Source organism: Macadamia integrifolia, chromosome 7, assembly GCF_013358625.1.
Source record: "Macadamia integrifolia cultivar HAES 741 chromosome 7, SCU_Mint_v3, whole genome shotgun sequence".
In the NCBI taxonomy this organism is placed as follows: Eukaryota; Viridiplantae; Streptophyta; class Magnoliopsida; order Proteales; family Proteaceae; genus Macadamia; species Macadamia integrifolia.
Genome location: NC_056563.1, coordinates 10,784,482 through 10,812,152, shown reverse-complemented (window position 1 = coordinate 10,812,152; position 27,671 = coordinate 10,784,482). Strand labels below are relative to the sequence as shown.

The 27,671-nt window shown below is 38.2% G+C and overlaps 2 protein-coding genes across 5 annotated transcripts; one reads left to right on the top strand and one right to left on the bottom strand.

Moving 5' to 3' along the window:
• Positions 1–647: 647 nt before the first annotated feature.
• LOC122083397 (J domain-containing protein required for chloroplast accumulation response 1) lies at positions 648–10,873 on the top strand. Of its 4 annotated transcripts, none has more exons than XM_042651187.1 (10): positions 648–1,099; positions 1,243–1,779; positions 2,647–3,509; positions 3,599–4,017; positions 4,155–4,260; positions 4,850–4,929; positions 5,226–5,291; positions 5,382–5,459; positions 10,010–10,186; positions 10,462–10,716. In XM_042651187.1, exons 2-10 carry the CDS (start codon positions 1,283–1,285, stop codon positions 10,561–10,563), a joined length of 2,388 nt encoding a protein of 795 aa, XP_042507121.1. In that variant the 5' UTR covers positions 648–1,099; positions 1,243–1,282; the 3' UTR covers positions 10,564–10,716. The 4 variants fall into 4 exon arrangements, with proteins under 4 accessions (XP_042507121.1, XP_042507122.1, XP_042507120.1 ...); XM_042651188.1 differs by having other exon boundaries at positions 648–1,170; positions 1,263–1,779; XM_042651186.1 differs by having other exon boundaries at positions 649–1,099; positions 1,263–1,779.
• A 12,540-nt stretch (positions 10,874–23,413) lies between these two features.
• On the bottom strand, positions 23,414–26,194 carry LOC122083437 (aquaporin SIP1-2-like). Its single transcript, XM_042651248.1, has 3 exons — positions 25,637–26,194; positions 25,042–25,314; positions 23,414–23,823 (listed from the first exon to the last, which is right to left on the bottom strand). Exons 1-3 carry the CDS (start codon positions 25,928–25,930, stop codon positions 23,677–23,679), a joined length of 714 nt encoding a protein of 237 aa, XP_042507182.1. The 5' UTR covers positions 25,931–26,194; the 3' UTR covers positions 23,414–23,676.
• Positions 26,195–27,671: the final 1,477 nt, after the last annotated feature.

The window sequence follows — 27,671 nt, the reverse complement described above, 5'->3', positions numbered from 1 at the left end:
AAGTCACTAGAATAGGTGGAACATATTTTTCTCATTAGATTTGGAAGCATTTATCAATGATCTGCAATTCCACGCCCTAATGGCTCGCAAAAGTTATGAGGCACTTAGGATGTGGCAACTGGGTCGGGCCATGGTTTAAGAACACGGAATCAAGGTTGGAATCGATTAAGCTCGTATCAATCTAATATTTATCTAGATTGATTTAGATTAAATAAAAATAATGTAAAAAATATTTTTTTATCTGTTTTACCTTTTGATTGATATGATATCGATCAAGGATTAAGATTGAGCAGGACCGATACTAATATGATTCAATAAATTCAGGCCGATTCCTCAAACCGTGGTGGGCTTGCTTTGATTCAAAATTGAACCAACCGAAATAGGCACGGGACCCATCATTTTGACATTCCACTTGGCCCACACTGCTCCGAAGTCCGAACCCGTGAAAATATTTGTGGGGAAAGGGCGCCAACTGCCAAACCGCCAAACTGCCAATGGGGGACAAAACGGGGATTATGGAAAATGTCAAATCTCGTCATTGCCTTCTCTTCGCGGCCGCGCCAATTTTCATCCTCACAGTCTCAGACGGAAGTGTCTTCTTATCTACACCTTTTTTTCTCAATTCCACAATCCAACTTTGTGGTTTTGCAAAACCCTAACCCCACTTCTTCCGTCTTCTTCTGCAATAATTATCCGATAAAGAGTTTGGAAGGAAAGAGATTGGGATCGAATCATTCAATTCAAGTCTCTCTGCCACTCCTGAATTCTTCCTTAAACATTTCATCTTAACTATGTTTCTCATTTCAGTTCTGAGCTTCGGATTCAATATAATTGCTTTGAAGCGGTTCTGTTTGTTCCAGCCACAGTTGGTTTCCCTGTCTGCTGTTCCCTTGTACAGTCTTCATCTGTAGAAGACAATCCAAACCAGAATATACCCTTTTTTTATATTAATTTTTATTTAAATTCATTCTTTACTCACATTTCCAGTATATACACTTCAGATTGTGGCTAGCTGTTACTATTTTCAGGGTTTGAACAATCATTAATGGTGCAGGGTCTGCAAAATGAGATGAGATTGAAATGAAATTTTGGGTATAGGGTGAACTCCATTTCCCGCCAGTATTAATTTTCAAAATTTTCCTACCGATTAGACGTGGTTGTTTGTTGATGGTTTAGTTAATGACGTTTCTACAATGTTTAGATCATTTGATGCAATTTGATTGCAACATTTTTGTTGCTCAGATTACTTCTTTTGGTCACAGTGGCTATTTTGTTGATTAATATGGAGAGATTCTCTTATAAAGATCATATTCTGGTGGGATTGGAGTACGGTAGTCAATGGAGATCAGTTGGGAATCCCAGTTCTTCACCAAAGACTCCATCCAGAAACTCCGATGTGGATTTCAGTGACGTATTTGGTGGCCCTCCAAGGCGTTCTTCAGTCCATGAATTTCGGCGCAGTGATGGTGATACTCTGGATTCCTATGCGTATGGAGAAGAAAGAGGAGAAGGAGAAGAAGCACTTGCCTCTTGCAGTTCATGGTCTTTTCTGAGCGAGAAGCCGGTTTTTGGTGAGGAAGGTCTGGTCCGGAGGAGATACCCGAGCCATGATTTCTTCAATGATATTTTTCGAGGTGACGAGTCTTCAAGCTCAACTTCTAGAAAGCCTGATTGGGATTCTTTCTCTTCAACGCCAGCTTCTAGGATACAAAGCCCTGTCCGCCCATTGGCATCCAAACTCGAAACTTTGGGCCCTTCATCACTCCCTACACAGCTCAGGTTTTTGATATTCATCTTATTCTTTTTGTCTCAAATTTAAACAAAAATATTTTAATCTTCCACATTTAGAAGCTGTATATTGATGAATATGCATTAGTATTTTCTGATCTACTACTTTCTTCAAACCACCAATAGATAAGGTTCTCAAACTTTTGGGACTTTCGAGTCCCCCAATCAATTTTGTGTTACAGATTCCCAAATATACCAGTACTTTGGGACTACAAGGTCCTCCACCTTAAATTTCCATTTCCATGCCATCATTAGGTTCTACAGTGGCTCCTCAAGTGAACTCATTTATTTGCATATTTTATGCTTTTCATAATTTCAATTGCCATGTCATCATATTGTGTCAGTACATCATGTGAACTCGATTTTCTTATTATACCAATCTTCATTTTTGCATTCTATGATTGATTCAAGTTTTACCCTTTCCATAGAATATCTCTCTTTCTCTCTTTCTCACTCATTGGTAAACACATCCATCATGGGATCAACTGCCATGACCTGTTTTACCATCTAGAGTTCTTAATTAGAGTAGCAGGGAGGGGTTTCATTTGATACTCCAGGGTAGAGTAATATGATGACATGGACTAGGAATCTAATATGGAGGACCTTTTGGTTCCAAAATATTAGGGGTTGGGAATGTCTATACTGGGGGACTTGAAAGTCCCAGATGTTTGAAAACTCTGCTGATTAGTACTTTTTTTACCTACTATTTTCCTTTCTCGTATGAGCACACATATACAGTTATAAACACACAGACAGAAGATCAATCTGTCTGCCTACCTACATATGTTCGCCATGAACTTTGCGGTTATGCTTGATCTTTGTTATTTTCTTTAACTTCAACTTGTTGTACAATTTCAGCCTTCCTCCAAAGTTGGCCAAAGGGATGGACTTTCTGGAGTACAATACTTCTACTAGTGGTAATTCATACAGAAACAAGGACGGTGCTTCAAATGCTGGTTTTCCATCTTTGCCAGAAGCTTTCATCTCTAGAGCTTCAAACCAAGTGATCCATGGACAAGATGACTTGAAAAACGATGCTCGGCTCTCTTATCGTCAAAGTCCCTTATCACATGAGTTCTCTCTTTACAATGAGGAGTCATCAAAAGCCTCTAGGTTTGGTAACAAAGACAGAAGAGGACACTTGAAAAAAGAAACTAGTAGTCCAGAAATGCACGAGGAACAATTTCACTTCTCTATATATAAATGGGCAAGCAAAGGAGTGCCACTAGTCATGCCTTTTAAGGGAGGAAATAGATCAAGCTCAAAAGATAGGGGTAATGACTCGAGTAGCTCAAGCTCAAGGGAAAAGAGCAAAAGTGAGATAGTAGAAAGTGAATTATCTGTTGAATTTCCATCTCTAAATGATAGAATCTCGTCAGTGAACAGCTCATTTCACATGGAATATGGAAAGCAAGGCAGCATTTCAGTTCTCAATACAGTGACCAAAGATAGAACAGATTCAGTTAGATCTACCGAGAAAGCAGCATATCCCAAACCTGACAGAGATCTGTTTCAAAGTATTAACACAGAAGTCCCTCATAGCTTCACCATGCAGAAAGAAGGAAAAGAAACTAATCATTTTACGGGTGTGTCTGGTTCTTCACCTGACAAAGGCTTACATGGAGGCATAAAAAGAGAGGCACATATCTCCATGCAAGAAAAAGGCAAATCTGAACCAAAATCTTTGCATTCCCTGTTCCACAACATTTATGATGGACAAGGTAATCCCTCTAACAACCAGGTCAAATTAGTGTATCCCTAGGGATATTGTGAGCCATATTTATCACTGCGTCCATTTTATTCTATGCAGAGAAGGACGGGATGGTTAGACAGGCTGAAGGGAAAGAAGACAAAGAAGGCACAGTTAAGACTGTTGATGTATCATCTGGAAATATTGGCGGTGATAGAAGGTTTGAGAAACAAGATAATAGAAACATGTTTGATCTTGCAGCTAACAGTGGCTTGCAAGGTACACGAGAAAACTCAAGAGACAAAGTTGGAGGAAACAAAGTCAAGGGAAAGGTCAAAGAATTTGTCAAAATTTTCAATCAAGAAGCTCCTCCAAAACACATGACTAATGTCGTCACACAAGGTCATAGCTCTGGAGGGAAAGAGAAGGGTGCAAGTAAAGCAGATGATGGAGCACGCATTTGTGCAAGCAAGGCAGATGGGAAAGAGAACATGACCAATGTGAAAAGCAACAAAACATCGACAAATGGCCATGCCATGGTATGCAGCATAGAATTATTTGGTTTGACTGGCTAAAACTAGTTTATATTTGCACAGTAAGATTTTCTGAATTAATGTAACTTTATTGCTTCTAGATGGATTTGATCGTTTTGGATGCTTACTGATATTTTTCTCAGGTGGATAGAACTCTAAAACAACCAGAGAAATCACATTTTGTTAACACCACCTATAAATCTAAGGATATTTTCTCTGGAAGGACTGATAACTCAGCATCACGCTCTGGTTAGTTCTTTTTATTTTCCACTAGGTTAGAAGTATAGCTTAGTCAAACTGTCTGGTGGAGTGAAAGTGTTATTGAACTTTGAATGATGTCCAATGACTTTTGGAGTTTTCATATAAATGGATATTGTATTGTCAAATTTTAGTCCCTTTATATAGTAGATATTAACTAAAACTAACCTAGTAAGATGATGAAAGTATAACACAGTGGGTGTTTTTGATTTTGCAACTGCATTGTGTGATTGCTCTATGAGAGGCACATAACCATACTAGTCCTCGGGTTTAGCTGCTAGATTTTGGAGAGCTACACTTTTAGGTTGACTTCAATGGTCAAATTAGGATCTGAGCTTTATTTTCTTAAAAGTTTTTTGGACAAGTTGACCTTTGAGGCAACAAGCAAATGGACTAAGTATTAATATTATATGGCAGTGGAAATGAAATGTAAGAAAACAGAATGTCTATGCATGAACGTGATATAATCTTCTCTTGATATTTAGTTTCAGTTTTCTTTCTGAACTTTATTAGGATTCTCCAGGTATCAAACTCTCTGATTCATCTTTTTCACTCTCACCTTCCTTTTTTTTTTGGTTAGAAACTATTCCTGCAAGTTTTGAGGCACCACTTTGGAGTGTAGAGGAATTTCATCGTGAAGATATTCAAGGGAGCTACCTGGTATATCTTATATTCAAGATTGATCATATGGTTTTTATTGATGGCTGGTTCACTGTCATCTTATATTAATGTTCCAGTTGTCTGTTGCCATGTCATTAGAGGAAAACAAAAGGTTATGGACCTTCCTATTTTAATTTAAAAATTTGTGTATGTTTATATATGAAGTCCTCATCAATAACTAGACTGACACTTGCAAGTTTTCTTGTTACTGAATGCATAGCTGAGTATTACACACCAAGAGCAACCCAAACCTTTATACGTCCTCTGAAGGCTTCTGTTCTTGGGTTTATGAACAGGTAGAAGAACCATCTCCTAACCAAAACAGACAACAAGAAGTTGTTGAGAATCATGAAGAAATCCAAGTAATGCTGTCAACTTAAATTTTTCCCTCAATAGCAGCATTACTTCTTTTCCTGTATGACTAATATACCATATTGCTTGATTTGCTGTAGATTTCAGATGCCAGAATACGACAGTGGTCAAATGGAAAGGAAGCGAACATCCGAGCACTGCTATCAACTCTACAATATGTATTTTTTTTATACCAAAAGTTTTTTATTTTATTTTATTTTTATCTCTATTGGCAAATTTCAGTTTTGTCTCTACTAACATTTCTCCATCCCAAATATTCTTGTACCAATGCTATTGGTTCCTAGCTGTAACAAAGCTTGTTTAGGAATTCCCAGCATTGACGTGCCACTAAAGAGAAAGGAAAGAAAACATTACCTGGCAAATATTTCTTTCTTCTATCATGGAGCCATCCAGAAAATGCCAAGACTCATAGTATTTTATTTATCAGAATCAAGTCTCAAATCTCAACTATAACAAGTGAATATTTTTAATTTCAGAAATTGGCATGCTATATTGACATTGTAGTATAACTGATGACAAGATATCTCTTTGTTATGATGGTATATTTTAGTTGGCTTTCACCTCTTCTCGATAGGCCAGCATACCAGGTCCAGGCATACTACCATTGGTTCTGGACCAACTTCAATAAATACCCAACTTCCACCAGGTAAATGCCTATTGTTAGATAGATTTTTATTTTTAATGGGAACAAGACCCATAAAAATGGGTGAGGGATAACCATAACTTTGCCAGGTGTTTCCCTTGTCCAAAAGTATGCTTGATCATTGGCCCAGAGATGGGTGACTTGGTTTTAAATTTAGTTTTGGCATGTTAAAAGAGGAGTATAAGACCAGAACTCTCAAGTTTTTGGATTGGAAGGATAATGGTTCTGGACTAATAGGAAACTGAATTTAAAGTGACACCACTTCAACTAGTGAATTTATTGAATTATTCTATAAATGCTCAAATATGCTTTACCCATAAGCTGATGGAGACTTAATATCTAACACTAAAAGACTACACAAAGAGGTAAACCTGAAATGGATTTAGGAGACAAATTCAGATCCAATTCAGTGTTTGAATGTGTTATCAGTTTATTTGATACCTATTGACTCCCTGATTCTACGTGCAAAATTTGTTAGGTAGCTCCAAATTTGATCGTTTGTTGTCAGTGGGGCTTAACTAAATCAATATTTTAGGGGTGGCAAACCGACTGGTTATGTCTACCCTGATTAAAACCAGAATTGGACAAGAAAAGCTTCTCCAAAACTGGAACTTGTTTTGGTCCAGGTCAAGATGTTATTATTTGTCCAAATTTGATATATTAAGATACAACAACAACAACAACAACAACAACAACAACAACAACCATAACCTTATCCCAACTTGATGTCAGCTACATGGATCCGATAAGGTCTAAGATGCATGTAAGCATAAAAGTAGACGTTCTAAAGATAGGAAAAAAAAAAAAAAAACAGGTAAAAGGAGGTAAAAAGAAGAAGTTAAAGTAGTAGTCAAAGTTGCATCCTTGAAACATGCCCTATAGGGGGTCGGCTACATGGGTCCTTGTCCTCCACTTACCTCTATCCACGGTCATACTAGGATCGATCCCTACCAGCTGCATATCTTTTCTTACCACTTCGTCAATAGTCATTTTAGGTATGCCTCTCCTTCTAGCTCCATGTAATTGAAACTGGTCACATTTCCTTACTGGGGCATCCATGAACATGGTCATACCACCTCAATCGGCTCTCGCGGAGCTTGTCCTGGATTGGAGCCGCCCCTAACTCTTTTCTAATACAATCATTCCTTACTCTATCTCTCCGCGTCTTTCCGCACATCCCTCTCAACATCCTCATCTCTGCTACACCCAATTTATTCAAATTACTCTTCTTGATTGCCCAACACTCCGCCCTATACATCATCACTGGTCGTATTACTGTCCAGTGGAATTTCCCCTTGAGTTTAACAGGCATGCGTTCATCACAAAGCACTCCCGAGGCACTTCTCCTCTTCATCCATCCCACTTTAATTTTGTTGGAGACATCATTTTCTATATCGCCCTCTTTGCTAATGATTGACCCTAGATATTTAAAATAGTCATTTTGTGGTAGTTCTCGCCCCTCAAGTTTCACCACTTCCTCACGTCTCATAGTCTGGCTAAATTTGATATATTAAGATATGACCGGTAATAGTTTTAGTTGGTTGGAGTTTTCTTATTCAACAAAAACCAAGATCTTGAAAAAGACATGCTTTAGTATTTATTACACACAAAAGGAAAAAAAAAACACACACACACACACAGAGTACTTTCTATGATAAATATTTATTATAATTATACACAAAATAATACTTTCTGTGATAAATAAGCATACAAATTGGAACGAACTTGGTTGGACATGGACAACTCAGATTCAAAATGGGCCAAACTATGCCTTTGTCCAAAATGTGTTGGGACATAGATGCCATAGACTTGGTGATTTAGGTCATAGAAGCCATAGACTTGGTGATTTTGGTCATAGAAGCCATAGACTTGGTGATTGGTTTTGAGCTCTTGGAGTTTACTGTCTTTTATAATTGTTAAAGTGTACCGTGAGGGGGGGTGTTGTGTTTCATGGGATAATGGGATAACATTGAGTTGTAATTTGGCTTCAGTTGTTTACCTTTATTGTAATTAGACTTGGGTTGTAATTAGACTTAGACTCTTAGTAGGTAGGACTCTAACAGTAGATTACTTATATAATATGAGAAGGGGGATAGACCATGATAGAAACCATTCTGAATCTATCTAATTTCTAGCTTATACTTTCCTTTCCTCCATCATTTTGTCTTCTTCGTCTTCTTCTTTCTCCTTTTCCTCTTGTAGGTGTTGGTTTACAGGTTTGGTGTACTATCACAATAATGATATACAATTGATCTCCGACAGCAGTTTCCAGATTGTTCCCTTGTTGATAGTCATTGTCTTTTTCCTAATATTCGTTCATCTGTCAACAGAAATCAGTACATAGAACCAATTGGAGTAAATATAAGTGGTACAGATGGAGGAGTGGCACACACTCCTTTGGATAGAGGCCTCCTAGGTCCTCTTATGTCAAAAACTGACCTGGTTGGATAATGGAAACTAGAATCATCCTATCTATAATGTCCTCTTGGATACTGTGTTAATTCATTGTTCCATAAAAGGGACTGGAGTCATGGGTCAGCTACTCATTGTCTGGGTCAATCAGGGCAACTTGTGATGTCATAAATGGTAAAGTTTTCTGCAAAGTTCAATCAAATGCAGTGTGTAGTAAGTTGAATTTTCAAGCTCTGGGTTAACAGAATCCTTTGATTTAGAACATTCTCCCCCCTTATAATCTGGGTAAGCATGATCTAGCCTGCAACCTTATAGTGTATAGATGCCAGGTGATTGGTCAAAATTGAGATAGATGGGCTGCATGGTTTTCATGCAGACCAGACCACACTCTTCCTTCGTCAATCTGGTTGTAGAGCACTGTTGTGCATTAGCGTGCTTGGAGGCGGAGCACACTTACAGGTTGTGGGTGCGTTACTCAAATAGGGTCTTTATCTATAGTAGGACCCTTGATTCTTGGTTTAGAGTTGGAGCTTTCTTCGCATGCTGGGGGTTCTGCACCTTCTGATTGACCTGAAAAACAAATATGGATCCCCTCTACCCCTTTTGGCATTACTAGTGGAATATCCTTCACTATGTGAATGCAATGATAACACTTCTTGGACATCCTGAAGTATCGTTAACATTAGGAAAGTTAATAATATTTGTAAGCTTATGGTCATTCAAGAAGTTCACTTTTTGGTTCTCAGGACTTTTTTGTATAACAGGCCCAATTCCTTGCATATTTTCCACCCATACATTATTTGAATACAATGGGAAACTTTTAGTTTCCTTTCACATTTTGTGTCCTCAATAGTAATATTCAGTCTAAAATTAATTTTTTCTAGTTTTTAGATCTTTGAAATCCATGTTTTGTTAGACAAATTTCTCACGTGTCCACGCATGTTGTGTTGGACACTTGTGTTGACAACTAGACACTCATTTGGGCACTGCCATCCGTCTTTGACTTATAGCTAGCTCAACAAGGTCCTACTTGGGTGTTTGCTAGAAATATTTATTGCTTGCTTTACTTGATGTGCAATATAATATGCCTCAATACATGTGTGTTTTACCCTTAATTTTACCTATCGACTGACCGACCTATTCACATACATAATGCAATGTTATGTAACGTACAAAGGGGCAGGAAAACAGTAGGTACTCTTCCATTATCAAAGCATCAACAAGTCCCGATGTAAGGTTCGAAGTGACCTAGATGTTCTACTTTTGAGATTTCAAATACATGTTATACATAAGGTTCGAAGTGACCTAGATTATCTACTTTTGAGATTTCAAATACATGTTATACATAACCGATCAATTCAATATACACAGGTGTATCCCTGTTTCTGGATTCTGGGGGTTGCTCTGATATCCCTTGTCCATGTCTTCACCAGACACTTGTGTCACTGTCTACACATCATATCTGGAAATTGATTTTTGTGATTTGGTTTACATTCTCCATTGTTGAACATTTAATGTTTGTATGTAACAGCTCTAACTCAAAAATTGCTTATGAAAGTTTCACTTCATTGGTGGAATATATTAAACCTGTCCAGGTATTATATAATGCATGTTTTAAGAAGTTGCTTCCTTTATTTCTTGTTTCATATACAGGTTCTTTGGCCTGAGAGTGGATGGAAGCCTGTTCCCCTTGTCAATATAATTGAAGGAAGTTCCGTGAAGAGAGCCTATCAAAAAGCATTACTATGCCTGCACCCAGATAAGCTACAACAGAAGGGTGCTGCAACCCAACAAAAATACATCGCTGAAAAGGTCTTTGACATTTTGCAGGTAAATGAATCATTTTAAGGTTGGTTGGCTCAACTCTTCACAGTGAAAGATGCCTATTTTCATTCAGTAAGCCTGTGTCTGATATTGTGGCCAGTGAATGAAAAGCATGCTTCCTCACCCCTATACCTTCTGTGTCTGTTCCTCACCACCTTAAGACATCTTCTAGGTCCAATGGGAAGATCACATGCATTCAGTCCTGCACACAGCATGTGCATAAATGGTGTTAGGAAAATCATGCAGAGTTATTTAATCCATTGACCCCTTTATTTGTTCAGATTCAAGGGAAATATCTAGATACTTCATTGCTATATTGGTGGACTCCTATTTCAGAAATTGCAATTATTTGCGTTCCATGTTCCAGAGGTTTAATGATTTGATGTTTGGCTTTTTAGTTCCAACTGATCAGGGCAGCCTCCTATCCAAATTATCTAGTCATAGATGATGATTACTGCCAATCTTACTTACCCATGATTTGTTCTTTGTGTAGTTCACTTTTTGAATGACAAAGTATACTGGGTTAATTTTTTTTCTTGCAGGAGGCATGGACTCATTTCAATTCACAGAATTCATTTTGATTCCACTACTATCAGTTGTGAACATCTTCCTCTAATAAACAATAAATCAATTTATTGATGTTTAGTCAAAAGGCGTTTAGACTGTATATATGTATATTGTGATTTATTCGTGGAATTTTTCTTTTTTAGTTTTTGTCTTGGTTTAAAATTCTTGAAGAAACCTTGAGAAAGTATAACAGTAACTTATGAAACAAGAAGCCCAGCTAGGAATACGAAAACTAGTATAAGAAGCCTATGCACAAACAAGGGTTTAAATTCTTTGATGTTGGAATTTAATTTCTTGTTATTGATTAGAAAAAAGGCTCTGCTTTACACCACATGGTATAATCAACAGATCTATTTTGATAAAAGAGCATAGATGACGATTAAGGTTGTGATTACTTATCAAGAGAACTTAGTGTTTGCGAAAATGAAAGTATAATTGAGTTGGATTCTTTAATCTCTTTGTGGAAAATGAGAGAGTAGTTGGAAAAATATCATTCTTACTTAAATCAAACAACAAAACAGTTAGAAAGGTATGGGATAGTGGTAAAAAAAAATGATTTTTTCACGCAATTTCCCATGTTTTATGAACAACCAAACACGACCTTAGGGAACTGTTAAATATGAAATGATTTATCTGATTCCATTTGTTTTAAAATTTGATCACCCCTAAAAATATTTCATATATAACACTTGTTGGGGGTACGATGTCTTAAATTCCATCTTTGAATACAAAAGTGGGCTGAATTCCATTTTGAGAAAATTTTCTAAAGCTATATGGGTATTCAACACCGGGGAATCCGGGAGGGCGTTGATTTATGGCCTAAGTTCAGGGGGTGGCAATGTAATTTTTTTTTCATTAAACTTCACGTATAGGGTTTCATTGTATATTTGTAGCGAAGGTTCTTTCTTTATAAGCATTTTAAGAGAGGTGTGAGGATGAATACTACAATCCTATTCTCCATTGATAGTGAAGCAAGAAATCACCTCATTGTGGACATAAGCAATTTGGAAGAACCATGTAAATCTCTGTGTGCAATTGTGTGATTATTGTTTGCGATTTTCATTATTTTTATACATTGTTTTAGGGTTCCATTTCTACAATACGCCTTCGACAAAAAATACAAGAGTATTTGGCCAATACCATTTCTTAATATTTTTGACTGCGTATGATAATACAATCTGAGCTTTTGAAGTGATTATTACCTTTATAGACTTTTGATCCCAACAATGTCTGGAACTCAAAATACCCCAAAATTGTTACTTAACTATCTTGTATATCTTTGTTACGTAAACCTGAATCAGAACTTTTACACCAGCATTAAAAAAAAATGTTTGGAACATTGATATGAATGGCTTGTTTACATCTTCCGAGTCTCAATTCTATATTTCCACTTCAATTGTCTCTGCAAGTTTCCCATGACCCTCAATCCAACGGATGGGGCTCCTCTACTGCATAATAGAGGTGGCGGCTCAGATCTGACCCAATAGGAACAATATTGTCGGGCCACCATGTAACCAAATAGGAATGATACTGTCAGAATATTGGCGACGACAACAGTACGATTCACACTGAATAACTTCATCATCATAGAGACATCAACCCCAATTTCACAGAATACTTATCCCAGCCCAAGTAGCTTCTCTCAATATCCCAAATTCAACTCAATAATCTCGCATTCGCTTCTGATGCTGGAAATCTCTTGCCTCTTGGTTGGAAACAACATTTGTTGGTTCAATATGGTTTGCTATGTTATAACAACAAAGAACTTGCCATCATATCGAAAATTCGCATTGGATCAAGGATTAAAGTATCGGTATCGGTCGTATCGGTCGGCCAGAATTAAGATACGTATCGGAGGGTATCGTATCATATCGGAGATACGCTAAGATACGCTAAAGATATGCACATAAATGGATAGGAAACACTTTTTTATACACATTTGCATAAAAAAATAGTTAAAAAAAGTTATATATAACATGTATTATGCATAAACAGTAAATTGAGAGTATCGCACTAAGAATCCAAGGTTTGTAATTGTCCCATAAATGTAAAATCCTTGTTCCCAACCTTGATTTCCACTTTAGTTAGAGAGAAAAATGGTTGGCAACAACTTTGGAACAAAAACACCTCAAAAAATTATGTTTTTCTAAAAAATTACCCATTTTGGCCATTTTATGACCGTATCGATACGTATCGATATGTATCGGTGTGTATCGGTCGATACATACCGATACACACCGATACGTATCGATACATACCGATACGTACCGATACATAATGAAACGTACATTTCACTTCAATTTTGAATTTTTCATAGAGTATCGGTACGTATCGGTGAGTATCGGTGTGTATCGGTGCGTATCGGTGGTGTATCGGTGCGTATCGTAGGATACGTATCGATACATAAGGGTTTTAAAATTTTTATGATACGTATCGGTATGTATCATGCCGATGCCTACAGATACGGATACGTATCAGCCGATACGGCACGATACGCACCGATACTTAAAACCATGCATTGGATATACTAACTTATAAACGTAATTTGCTGATCTGATCAGAAGTTCTAAGTGGTCATAACATAATAAACCGTATTGATCCAACAAATGTTGTTTTTGGCTAGAATAGTCAAGTTGAATAATTAATAGTGAAGAGATTTTGTTGATGAGGAAGGGGAACTGCAAGTGAGTTGGGATGAGTAGTCTGGAAGTTGGCGTTGCTGTATCTTTACAACGGAGTCATTTGGCACCATGAATTTCAGTGTGAATCATAAAGTTATGTCTATGTCGTCGCTAATATCCCGATAGCTTCATTCCTATTTGGTTACATCGTGTATACATTCCTGAAAATAGAATTTAGACATTTAGTTCAACCTGACTACATTAAGTAGAGAAATTAAAAAAAAAAAAAAAAAAAAAAAAAGGGATAATTACTATCACTCCCCTATCTTAAACTTTCTTTCTGATGCTTCCATACATTTAAATTTGGAAAAATTACAAGGTTACTCAAAAATAAATTTTAGTTTACTACCCACCCCATCTTTTTTTTTAATCAAATTATTCAAAATAAAGATAAGAATACAAAACTATTCAAAAAATGTCCTTCCTTAACCAGTTATATTTATTTTGTACTTCCATGACCTGAGGGGAAGGAGAAGAAATTGCAGCTCTCATCCTTTGAAGTCACCTCTGTCATTACTCCTCCACTGTAGACAGCTTCAATCTCTCTCTCAACTATCCTCCAACTCATCTCCTTTTCTCAAAAAAAAAAAAAAAAAAAACTCCTTTGCCTCCCAAACATGGTTTTAAAAACAGGAATCGGTCTGTGATTCCAATTCCAATTCCGATCTACGTGGAATAGGTCCCAAATCGGCTATTTGATCTGAAAACTCACCAATTCAAGGAAATGTTGGAAGGAATATTCCGATTTAGAACGGTAGATATTGGGTCAATCTCAACCGTTCCAAAGACGAATCAGCTCATTCCCAATCCTATTCACTGAGTTCATCTCAGTAATTGCAGATTTTGGCAATCAATTAAAGCCAACTCTTCAAAGCTTTATAAGAATAAAGGTTGGAATGATCAGATATGCTGAATAAAAGACTTGAATTTTGATAATCTTAAAGCAAATATGAGGAAAAAACCGAATCACCCATTCGTGGGTTGCGTAGATGGTTAGGGCGAATAGGGATTGTGTGGTTATGTGCACAGTGTTGGTGTATGATGTCTTGTATTCCGTCGCAGTTTAATCCAGGGAGTATTGGTGCAGCACCTAGACAGGAAGGACGGCGGTCCCGCTAGCCGATTAGCGGGCCGTGGGGGTTGCAAGGGGGCAGGAGGCCCCCCTGCATAGCAGGGGGTGTAGGGGGGCGCAGCCCCCCGTTCGAATTTTTTTATTTGAGGGCAATTGTAGTTTAATCCGGATTAGGGTTTTTTCGCTATATATTTGTAGCGAGGGTTTCTTTCTCTGTAATGCAAGCAATACTGAGAGGTGTGAGGACGAACATTGTAACCATATTCTCCATTGATAGTGAAGCAGGATCTCATCTCATAGGGGACGTAGGCAATCTTGCCGAACCTCGTAAAATCCGTGTGCATTGTTTGTTTTGTTTTTCCATTATCTTCTGCATCGTTTTAGGGTTACGTTTCTACAAATTGGTATCAGAGCTCTAGGTTTTCGTTTTCTAGGGTTTACTATCACGATGGCAGGGAAGGGATCGAATGTCAAGTATGACATCGAGAGGTTTAATGGGAAGAATAATATCACCCTCTGGCGTCAAAGGATGAAGGATCTNTTTTTAATGGGTTCTGGCTTTGGAATCTCTTCAAACAATCCCTGTTAGGCTGCTCTAAAAATACAGTCCAGAGGAAACCTAGGTGATGATAAACAAGCTATGGTTGGTGATGGTGAAGAGGTGAATTAGTGTTACTATGGGTAGTAATATAATTGATGAGTATGAGGTCTTCTTGATTAGTCCATGGTCCTCGCCTAAGGTCCATCTTCATCACTTTCAGTAGTTGCAGAGTTGCAAGTTCTACCAGTAACGTCCATTATCTGAAAGATTGAAACAAATCCACTAGGAGTGTACGAAGACAAAAAGGCAATGCTGAAATAGAGGACGTTGACTGTTTAGGCGGCTGCAGCACCACACTCCAGTCTTGACCGGCGGCGCCAAAGCCCAGGGTAGGATTGCTCTATCTCGAGCAGCAGCGGCACAACACAATTGCAAGGGCGGGAGAGAGGAGGGGGAGAGAAAATGTGTAGCAACAGTGGAGTGAGAGTTTGGATTTGTTACTCCATCCAACGGTTATATTTAAGATGAACAAATCCTACGGCTAATATCTCGCTAGCATTCCTAATTCCATTGTAACCTACTAGCATACCTATACCTCTCCATAGCTATATAAATATATATATATATATATATATATATATGGGAAAAGGTTGGGTATGCCGCCGATATCAAGTATGCTAGCACCCATTGTGTCTATCTCTCTCTTCTCTTTTTCTGAAATGACCCTCATATCCTTCCTGAATGATACTCCATCATGTGTTCCTATTGGTGCTATCCACTAGCATACTTGATATCGGCGGCATACCTATCCCTCTCTATATATATATATATCATTCCATTGTAACTGCTAGCATTCCTTTCTCTTTCTCATACATATAATTAGACTATTTTCTGCGGCTGCTTGAAAAAAGAAAATCTTACCTAAAACATATAAAAATAAAAAAGCTTTTCTTTTATTTTCTTCTATTGATAACCAAACAAATATAATTTTTTATTTCCTATACCATATCATTTTTTTTTTCCTTTCATTGCATTTTTTTCTTCTCTTGGCTACCAAACACAGACGAAGTTGAATAGCCCAATCCACCACATTGGGCAATTGATTCAAACAACGCATGCATCTCTGCTCCTACTAAGCAAGATCCCACCTCCAAGTGTTCAGATTCCATAGAAGATGATGCTGAGAATCCATTAACATCTATGTCTACACATAAATTGTACCTTCAAACTGTCCATGACCGTCCCGAATAACCTCACCATCATATCATGATCACCTATTTGATCGCACTCATCAATGGAAACAAAACAAAAGCATAAACAAGGGGTAAAGACGGGCGTGGACTATAAGATCGATGATCTGACTCACGACTCATTTGCAGTCAAATCAGGACTAGCTATAATGTCTGAAAGGAAAAATTTGATAACGTTTCTTCCAGACCACCCACGTCAATGAAGCCCATAGGATGTCTGCACACTTATCATTAGGAGCCCCTTCCACATTAATTATAGAAACAAAATCCAGTCCTTGATCATAGAGCCAGTAAACTCAAATACTAGCCCACTAGTAACTTTACTAGGCATGACTAACCCCATTTTAACCAAACGACCCTTTATCAGACACATCTTTCCACCAGAAAAAAATTCAAAATATTATTTTGTTTTATAAAAGTATGCATTGGAGAGCCATATGTGCAGTGGGGACTGGGGAGCATCAATTCTACAAGGATGAAAAATTGTTAGTTCAGCTTTCAATTAGGCCAGAAAAACAACAACAACAACAACAACAACAACAACAACAACAAGGCTTAGCCTTATCCCAACTAAATGGGGTCAGTTACATGGATCTGTCAAAAAAAAAAAAAAAAAAAATTTCACTCATGAACAATCGGCAACTTGGATTCTAGCCCTCTAGGCAGCTCTGTTAGATGCTAAAGACTTAACTTTTGCATGTCTATTCTAACCAACTCATCAATGGTCGTTTTTGGCCTGCCCCTAACCCTTTTAGCTCCATTCATCTACATCTGGTCACTCCTTCGTACTGGGGCAACCAAGGGCCTCCTTTGGGCATGCCCAAACCATCATAATCGACATTCTCTGAACTTATCCTGAATTGGTGCAACTCCTAAATCCTTTCTAACCTAGTCATTCCTTATTCTATCTCTCAGGGTTTTGCCGTACATCCATCTCAATATCTTCATCTCAGCCACACTCAACTTATCTATGTTACGCTTATTGATTGCCCAACATTCTGCACCATACATCATAGCTAGTCTTATGGCTGTCCTGTAGAAATTTTCCTTAAGCTTTAGAGGAATACGTCGATCACATAACACTCCAGACGCCCCTTTCCATTTCATCCATCCTACTTTAATTTTGTGGAAAACATCATCATCAATCTCACCTTCTTTGTTTAACGTAGAACCCAGATATCTGAAACAGTTACATTGCGGAATCTCTCTTCCCTTAATTTTCACTTCCACACTATCAATCCTTAATCAACTGAAGTTACACTTCATATATCCGTCTTCGTTCTACTTATCTTGAGACCTCTCGATTCCAAAGTATATCTCCATAGTTCCAATTTATCATTAATCTCTATAACTGTTTCACCGACTAGTACAATATCATCTGCAAAAGCATGCACCACGGGACCTCTCCTTGAATATTCCTGGTTAAATCATCCATGACCAGTGTAAATAGGCAAAGGCTCAATGCGGATTCTTGATGTAACCCAATATTAATTGGGAACTCAACACCTTGGTCTCCCACAGATTTCACACTAGTCACCATATTAACTTGACACTTCTTTTTACTCTAAAATCTGCTAGGTTAAATCTCTGGGAAACCTGTCGTAGGCCTTTTCTAGGTCAATGAAGACCATATAAAGATCCCTCTTGTAGGTTCTGGTGTTTTCCATAAGCCTCCTAAGAAGGTAGATCACTTCTGTAGTGGATCTTCCAGGCATGAAACCGAATTGGTTCACTGAGATATTAGTTTCTCTTCTTAAGCGAACTTCTATTACCTTCTCCCATAGTTTCATAGTATGACTCATAAGTTTTATGTCTCTATAGTTGTTGCAGCACTGGATATCACCTTTATTTTTGTAAATTGGGACAATAATGCTTCTCCTCCACTCATCAGGCATCTTATTCTTGTTCATAATCTTGTTAAACAACCTAGTCAACCAAACAACTCCACTGGTCCCAGACTCTTCCACACTTCACTTGGGACCTCATCCGGGCCAGTGTCTTCCCTACTTTCATCTTCCTTAGGGCTTCTTTAACCTCGGTCTCTCCTATTTTGTGTACATACCTATGATTTCTGTTGTTGAGCAGGCTACTCAAACCACTCCTATTAGGGTTGTCTCCATTAAGCAAGTTACAAAAATACTCATCTCATCTCCTCTTTACATCTTTATTCTTCACAAGCACTCTACCATCTTCATCTTAATACCTCGAACCTAGTCGAGATCCCTACTCTTCCTTTCTCGAATTTTAGCTATCTTATAGATAGCCTTTTCCCCATCATCGGTATTTAAATTGTTATAGAAGTCATCATATTTTCTTACCCCTTGCTTTCCCCACAATCTTTCTTGCCTCGTTCTTGGAGGCCTTCTATCTCTCTTTATCTTCAACTTTCCCAGTCCTTTGCCAAATTTTAAAATTATCTTTCTTAAGTCTTGATCGCAGCCTGGACCACAATGTCCCATCACCAAGTCTCTCTAGGGACCAACTTAGTACCCCTAGCCACCCCTAGAACCTCCTTAGCAATTTTCTTAATGCAACCTGTCTTAATGCAACCTGTCATCTCATTCCACATCGTGTTGGCGTCCCCTTCACAATCCCACTTTCCATGCTTCACCACATTATCTGTAAAGAACCCCACTGACTTCCCTTTCAATCTCCACCACCTAACCTTAGGGCACACTTGGTTCCTTGTTTTTTTCTTCGGTAAACAAAAGCACATGTCCAAGATCAACAATCACATCCATCTGTCAGGCCTTCTAGTGAGGAAGAAGTCTATTTGACTGAAATGCTGTCCACTTTTGTATGTAATTAAGTGTTTTTCTCTTTTAGTTAAAAGAGTGTTAGCAATAGATAGATCGTAGACGATTGCGAAGTCCAGAATTGAGGTTCCCTCCTCATTCCTCCCCCCAACTCCATAACCTTCATACACCTCTACATAACCTCTTCTATCCTTCCCAATGTGTTAGTTTAGATCGCCTCCCATAATAATATTTTCATTAGGTCTAAAACTATGCATCAATTCATCCATGTGTTCCCAAAATTGTAACTTGCAGCTCTCATCCAATCCTGCTTGGGGTGCATAAACACTAATAATGTTGACCACTTTTTTATCTAACACCATCTTTAAGGATATAATCCTATCTCCCACTCTTTTAACATCTACCACATCGTTCTTTAAGTCTTTATCCACCACTATGCCAACTCTACATCTTCCACTCTGGTCTCCCAAATACCAAAGTTTAAAGTCGTCCAACATCTTAGCTTTCATCCCTTTCCATCTAGTATCTTGGATACATGCAATGTTAATCATTCTCTTCATCATGACATCTATCAATTCCAAACTCTTGCTCGTCAATGAACCAATGTTCCAGGAAGCACATCAAATCCTCCTTTTATTATCAACATTCTGAACACGCTCTTGAACAAGTTGTGAAGTAGAAATACCGTGTGTCGTTTGCGTGGGATGCCCTGACAATAGGAAAAAAAGACAGGCCACAAAAAGGGGTAAAATGCGATAAAAAAATACAGGGATCCATGCAAAGGGTGGATTGGCTGTATATAATATGGTGCTGACTGCCTACCTGACGCACCAAAATAGAGCTATATAAATATAGTAAAAAAAAAAAAAAAAACAAAAAGATACAGGTAATGAATGGAACCTAGCACAATAAACACGGATTCTTAGAACATAAAAGAAAAGCACAAGGCACCTGACCGGCGTACAATGTACGAAACCACAAGATTCTAACACAACACATACATCCAACCAAAATCACTAGTACTGTATGAAAGGCAATAAATATCGATATCTTTAAATAAATCTTGTTATCAATTATACGTAAAGAGAAGGACAATGTTAACACTAAGAGAGCTAGCACACAAGGCATACACTATTTGATAACCAGGCACAACAGGTTAAAAAGCAAGGTAATGCAATAAGAATGATACACAAGTAGACAGATGTTCATGTACTAAATCATACAGTAGACGACAGCTAGTGAACTGAAAGTATAAATATAAACATACAATGTCAATGTAAAAGGAGTGAGTGAGGAGTATCCCTTACGACTCAGGCAACTCATAGCCTATGACGCGGTTGACTAGATAAAGACTCCACTGAAAGTCCAACGTAGTGGGACGCACCCAGGGTAGTGTCTTAGCAACGGTGATGCGGCATTGGGGCGCAACACTAAACCAGGCAGGTTAGGGGGGGTAGCCAATGGGTATGTGAGTAGGATTAGTCTAACTGAAGCAAGGGTGATTGAGTGGATGTGGAAGGGGGTCGGTTGTAGAGTCAATCAAATTGTGAGGACGGGTCGGTTGTAGTGTATAGATTAAGGTTTGAAAGGGCTATGGGCAGCCCAAAGGTTAAGGTGTGCCGAGAGTCACGCAGGATGAAGAGGCAGAGAAATGAAAATAAAATGAAATGCAATCGGTGCTTTTTATTTATTTCACCAGGATAGAGGAAATCATAGGAGGAGGCTGAGGGGATCTTGGTGGTATAAGGTAGGGGCGAAAAAAGGGGGTACGGTGAGAAACAACAATATGAGAGGAAATCAGGGGAGAAGGGGGCGTGAGGATTGGTTGGTTTTTCGTTTTCTTGTTTTGTTTTTGCAAGGTGAGGAAATTGGAGGGGAGGAATGAGAAGAATCTTGGTGGAAAAACAAGGGGCGGAGTCAGTTGCAAGAACCAAGGAAAAAAAAGGGAGGATGGAAGGGTAGAGGAGAAATTTCATGGTTTATCACTTCAGAAAAAGAAGAGGGAATCAGGGGGGAGGAGGCGTGAGAATCGGTTTTGGTAGGGGAGAAATGAGGTAAAACAAGGGGAAAGAGGAGTAGGAGAAGTCAGAGTGATGAAAGGGAGGAAGCGAGGGCAAGAGAGAGGAGCATGAGAAAGATGGATCGATCGAGAGAGGGTTAGGGTTATACCTACCTCGTCCGAATAGCCCTAGGTCGCCGCCGCTTGAGATGGGGGAGGGAATAGCATGCCGAAGAGTTTCAGAGAGAAGTCGCCGATAGGGCGAGAGAGCTGTTAGACACAGAGAGAGCTTGCAATGATCTTATGTCAATCTCCCAAAAATGGACAGAAAAACAAAGAATCATTAAAAAAAAGCCATATTAATATTCTAATATCTACTTTCAAATCAAACCTCAAACAAAAATAGTAATCCAAATGTACCAAAAGTAGAAGAAATAATATAACTACCACAATCCAAAGCAAAATGTGATTGGAACTCCTAAATTTTCTGCTCCAAATCAACCCAGAGGACGACTTCCGCTTGGGGAACTAGAAATGAATTTGTGACTTATAATTCAAGGAATTCTTATTGACATTCCAATCCAAGATGAGGGGAATATAGGTTAATCACCATGCAAGAGATTTTGGAAATATGCCACAAATGGCCAGATATGGACTCGGACTTCAATATTTCCTAATTCCAACATACATAGTACTAATTGGAAAATGGAAACCAATCCCTCAACCGAACAAAAGAAAGAAAGAAAGAAAGAAAGAAAGAAAGAAAGAAAGAAAGAAAGAATAGAAAGAAAGCACATTACCCAAGTAAGCCTTCTTCCTAACTAATTGGTAATGGCTAGAATGAGTCCTGCTTTAACATTCCACCATATCTAGGATGACACTGCTAAAATATAAGTTGTCAGATATTTCTCAACACCTCAACCCAAAACTTTTTGTAATGTAGAGCTAATTTACACTAGGTAAACAAGCCCCAATAAGATAAACCCTCAACCAATACCAGTTCTGAATTCAGAGTTAGAGATCAAATAGTTCAACAACAAAGCCTAAGGGAAAGGCTAAATTGAAGCTCACAAGTAGGGAAACTAAAGGACAGCCAAACCTGGTTTCAAGGGTCCTCAAAACACTGCTGAAGATACACCAACAGTGGCTGGATCAGATCTGGTTGTGAATAGTTTTTCAAGCTGATCTCTTGACAGGCTTTGATCCTTGGCTGGTCTTCAAATATGTTTAGTTTTACCTCACAAACACTCCTCTCACAGTAAATAATAACATAAACTAGAAGAAGAACATAAAAGAAGATAGTAAGCAAGGTATATGTGGGTGGGATTGGCTATCTCAGCCTGGGCATTTCACCCACAGCTATCTCAGCTGTTTGTCTTCCTTCCTCAGGAGAGGGAGCAAGCAATAGCTGCAGTAAACTTCACTAATTCAAAACTGATTTGTGTCTACAGCAGGCTCTCTTTATATAGAGGTCTGAAATTACAAAACAGAAGCCTGACTCAAATTAGAAACTAATACAAAATAGCAACTAGTGCAAATAGGAACTAATGTAAAAATAGGAACTACCTCTATCTTCTGATTTAAGAAACAAAATAGAAACTACTAGGAACTAAAAGTGTAAACAACTACTAAAAGCAAGGAAATTAAAGGGTTTCCTATGCTGGACCAAGGGGTGGGTCGAACTCAGCCCAAAGGCTGGTTTGGTGGCGGCTTCTTCCTTTTGTGGTATTGTAGCCCATGAAGGGAATCATCATTTTGGGCTTCCTCTTTGCATGTTAAAGGCTTCAACATGCACTATATATGCTGTTTTAGACAACCAAAATCTGTCACTAACAAACAAAAGATAAAGCACTAAATTGTTTTCACAAAAAAAGTGCCACAGGAAGCAATCTTAATGAACATAGTTCCAGAAGAAAAACACCCCAAAGTAGCTTTCCAAGTACGAAGTGAACGCAACTTATTCAAATTTCAGTGTGGAGAAGTGGCTTACAGTGGTGATTTCTAGGTTCAGCAAAGCACATTATGTAATGCCTATTGAACAGGTTATATCACCCAAAAGTAAATTTTCAAAACAAATAAAAAGGAAACCTATTACAATGAAAACACTAACTCACTTACTTTAGTATTTTTTAGGTGCTACAAGATATACCCCCTCATGATCATTAAACAAGTCATATGCATTGCCTTCTCAACCTAAACCCAACTTGGAACGACTAAACAGCATAAACCCCATCTAGAACCAAGCTACCATTTGGTTTTCCCAGAGTTAGTGCTAGCATTTCAGTCTTTCTGATAAGAAAAAAAAAAAGAGTTAAATATTGACCCAGAACAACGTTTACTTGCTAATCATAAACATTGCCCCACAGCTTGAAAGAAGAGAAAGCTCTAAAATCTTATGAACCAAATTCCATAAACTTGTTTGAAAGGACAATATATCTTCCCAAACCAATGTAATGAACTTATGCAACCATAGAACTAAAAGATAGAAAAATTGTTTCTGAACTGTCCCAGACTGAAGGCACTCTGAAAATAGGGTGATAAGGGCTAACAGCGGAAATAGTAACAGAGAAACAGGTAGTGCATAAAAGCACTTGACACAGAATTGACAATAATGTACTCTTTTTGCCTTCTCATGCTTTCTTCTGCTTGACTGGAGAAGGGAAAATAACCCGGTAGACCCAAGAGGCCAGAATTGCTCCAACAAAAGGACAAATCCAGTAAACGTAGAACTGCTCCCATGTGTTGTGGCAGTTGTTCACATAAGCCCAACCAAAGGCCTGCATGTATAAACCATTGCAGTAGTTATATCAAGTTTGGTACCTTCTAAAGTCAGAAAATAAAGAAGCATCACAACAGTGCAAAAAGACAGTTCCTTAGCAAGGTGATGATTTCTATATCCAAAAAGGAAAAAGTTTATGGTGTAGAATAGAACAGAAAAACATTCCATTCATGTTTAACACACAAGAAATTTTCAAGATTCAACACAAAAATTAGGTAAATCAGTCTCCAGTAAGATGGCAGAAAGAACCAGACTTTTATCTCCCCTTGTAAATGAACTTTCTTTCTTACTAATAAAGGAGGTGAGAACAGCAATAAGAATTACAATGATAAAAATACTATTCAAAGACGAGAGGAATCAGCATATGTGTCCAACAACAACAAACTCAGCCTTATCCCAACTAAACAAAAAAAAAGTAGGTAAAAATTGTTGTCTAAGCAGAAAAGGGGATAAAGTGATGAGGAAAGAGGGATAAGAAATGAGATGAGAAATGAAAATCAAAAACACAGAAAAAAGAAGAAGAATGCAAGATGAAAAATGAAAGATGAAAGTAAGAAAAGAGGACAGCCCGGGGAAGATAGGAGAATCTCAGCTAAATGGGGTCGGCTACATGGATCCTTGCTCTCCAATAGTCTCCATCTGTAGTCGTACTTGGAACAAGACCCAAACTATGCATGTAATTCCTCACAACTTCTTCTATGGTCATTTTAGGTCTGCCTCTAGCCCTTTCAGTTCCTTCAATCGGAATAGTATCACTCCTCATGCATCCCTAGGCTTCTGTGAACATATTTATACCACCTCAAATGACTTTCTCAGAGCTTATCGTTGATCGGGGCAACTCCAAAATCAGTTTTAATACGTTCATTCCGTACATTATAGTAAATGTGCCCAATTTTATAAATATTCAATGTTGAGAATTGTGTAGAATAAATATTAAACATAAATGAAAAACAACAACAGAGCTACTAAGCTGTGCAAACTTGGGGCAACGGATACATGAAAATACAATCATGATTCGATTCAGATGAACAATTTGTAAGCCAATGGCCGGAGAAAAAAAAAGGGACCAGTCACAAACAGCATTCAAAGGATGGTCCAGTGAAAATGGTAAGCAGAGCTATTCAGTGGTGCATACATGTGGCAACTTTGTAGATGAAAGAAAAACCATGAGTCACCAAATATTGAAGGATACGCCAGAATAAAAGGAACTACTTACATTGGCAGGATTCATAGACGGTCCAGTGTAATCAGATCCTGCAACAATCAGTGCAACCGTTGACGTAGCAAGCAACGAAGCCTTTAAAAGTGGGTTGTTCGGACCTTTGAACAATATACATAAGACTGCAAAACTGATAATGAAGGTTAAGACCCCCTCGGCAATGGCCCCAGTGTGCAAGTCGACTTTCAGTGAAGGCCCACCAAGCATGTGTTTGTACTCCGGCGGCATCACTTCTATAATTGCCAAGGCACCGCCCACTGCCCCGATTGCCTGTTCACATTTACAGGACAGGTAACTTTTATTTGCGATTTTTCAACCTTTTCAATTTTCTCCGCCACACATGAACACAAATCAAATCTAGGTCTAAAATTATTAATCCACACACACACACACACACACACACACAAAATAATAATAATAATAATAAAATAAAATAAAAGAGATCTTTATACCTTAAAAGTAAGGCAGACAAGGAAAGAGAGCAAAGTGAATTATTCAGAACAAAAGGAATCAAATACCATTGCCCATAGAAAGTCCAAATGACATGTATATGGAGGAAAAATATCCAATCCCAACACGAACGAAAGCAAACCTGAGCAGGGAAGCGCAAAGCCATTGAGATAAGGTTGTCATCACCCATGCCGGCGGCGTAGAAGGAAGCATTGCCAGTGGGATTGAAGCTGGCGCCACCCATGGCGTCGCCAAGCAAAGTGAAGACAACGACTAGAAAGGCAATGAGGCAGGTGGTGATGACGAGGGCGGACGCAATGCTTTGGAATCCCAGCGCCTTTTGGATGATCGAGGTGGAGATCCCAAGTGTGGATGCACAGAACACCCACATGAAAGTTAACACTGCATCACCGATAGCTGCCGTGACCACACCCATCCCTTTCTTCTTCCTGCTTTGCTTTCTCCCTTTCTATTTAATTAATTATAAACTTTTATTCTTCTTCTTCTTTCTTCTCACCTCTCTTCCTTAATTTTGCAGACGGAGAGATTCTTAAAGCTCTCTCCCTCTCTCTCTCTCTCTCTCTCGAAAGACCTACCACTTCCAAGGAGGATCAGAGTGTGAAGATTGAGATGGGAAGAGAAATCCCCTAACGATTCCAAGAAAGGCAGGTCTCTCTCTTACCCAACCCTCCCAATCACCTTAGATGCTGGAAAGAGGTTGTTGGGCTTAGGGGTGTCAATTCCTAAACCGAACCGGTAAAATCGGCCGGACCGAACCGATAACAACCTGAATCGAACCGAACCGAAGCCTTATTGGTTCGGTTCGGTTTCGAGTATTATAACCCCAAAACCAAACCGAACCGCACCAAAAACCGGATGAACCTGAAACCAAACCGAAACCGGCTCAAAACCCGGACCGAAACCAAACCGGTAAGAAACCGAAACACTCCAAAATTCATTAAAAAAATCAAATTTTGAATAGTTTTGTATACATTTGTATGGAAAATCGAATCCAAACTAGACCAAAAACCAAAATCAACCCGGTTACAAATTGATTTAAGAAACCGAAGTTCAACAATTCATCATTTGGTTGTTTCCTAATGGCTTCATACCGGTTTAAAAACCGATCCAAACCGAAATGAACCTAATAAATCCAAACCGGTACCAACCCGAACCCAAACCGCACCGAAGCCGACACCGGACCGAAACCGATAAATCCTTAATGGGTCGGTTTCGGTCACTTCCAAACTCACACCGAAACCGATGGAATCGGACCGAAACCGCACCAACCCGGACCGTTGACACCCCTAGTTGGGCTCTAATTAAATAACAAGAATGGAACCGATCCAATACTCTTTGTGCATCATAAGATGTTTGATGGTTTGAGTCATCTACCTTATCTCACATGGTAGATTGGCTATTTACCACAAAAAAAAAAAAAAAAAAAAAGAAAAAAAGAAAAAAAGAAAAAAAAAGGGTAGATTATCTATTAAATTGAAATTTGATAAGCAATTAGGATATCATGGATCATACTTATCCACAAGATTTGGACTAATTTTTAATTTTTATTTTTGGTAAGGACTATAGCTAATTTTTCTTTTGGAAACCAACAATCGCTCATTTGATGGGATAAAGTTCTAAAACTTTATCATATTTCGAAGCATAGTTATAAGAAGAAATTGCTCATACCTAAGGGTGAATGATATGTGGTCAATTTCCTATTTGGTTGAATATGTCATATCTTTTTTTGTTTTGTTTTTTTTTGTTTTTGTTTTTTTTTTTTTTTTTTTTTTCCGATAGGTGATTGAATTTGTCAAATCATTCTTTGGTATGATACACTAGGTGGTTAACGCATGGAAGAATTCATGGTTAGAGTTTAATTTGCCTAAGTAAGAAAATACAAAGTTCCCTTTATTTTTTTTCTTAAATTATTTTTATGTATGGGACCTTTTTTTTTATAAGATGTGTGTGGGATTGATGAGGTGAAATTAGAATTTTAAGAATTTGTGTGGGAACAGTGGATATCGTTATTAGTATTGATTGACATTGATATCAATACTGATCAATATTGAATTAGTGACACATTAACAAAGAGTAAAATGCTCAAAATATCTCACTTTTTCTGTGTTTTTGGATGGAAAAAAAAATTAATATCAATAAGAAAGAAGGGGTGGAGG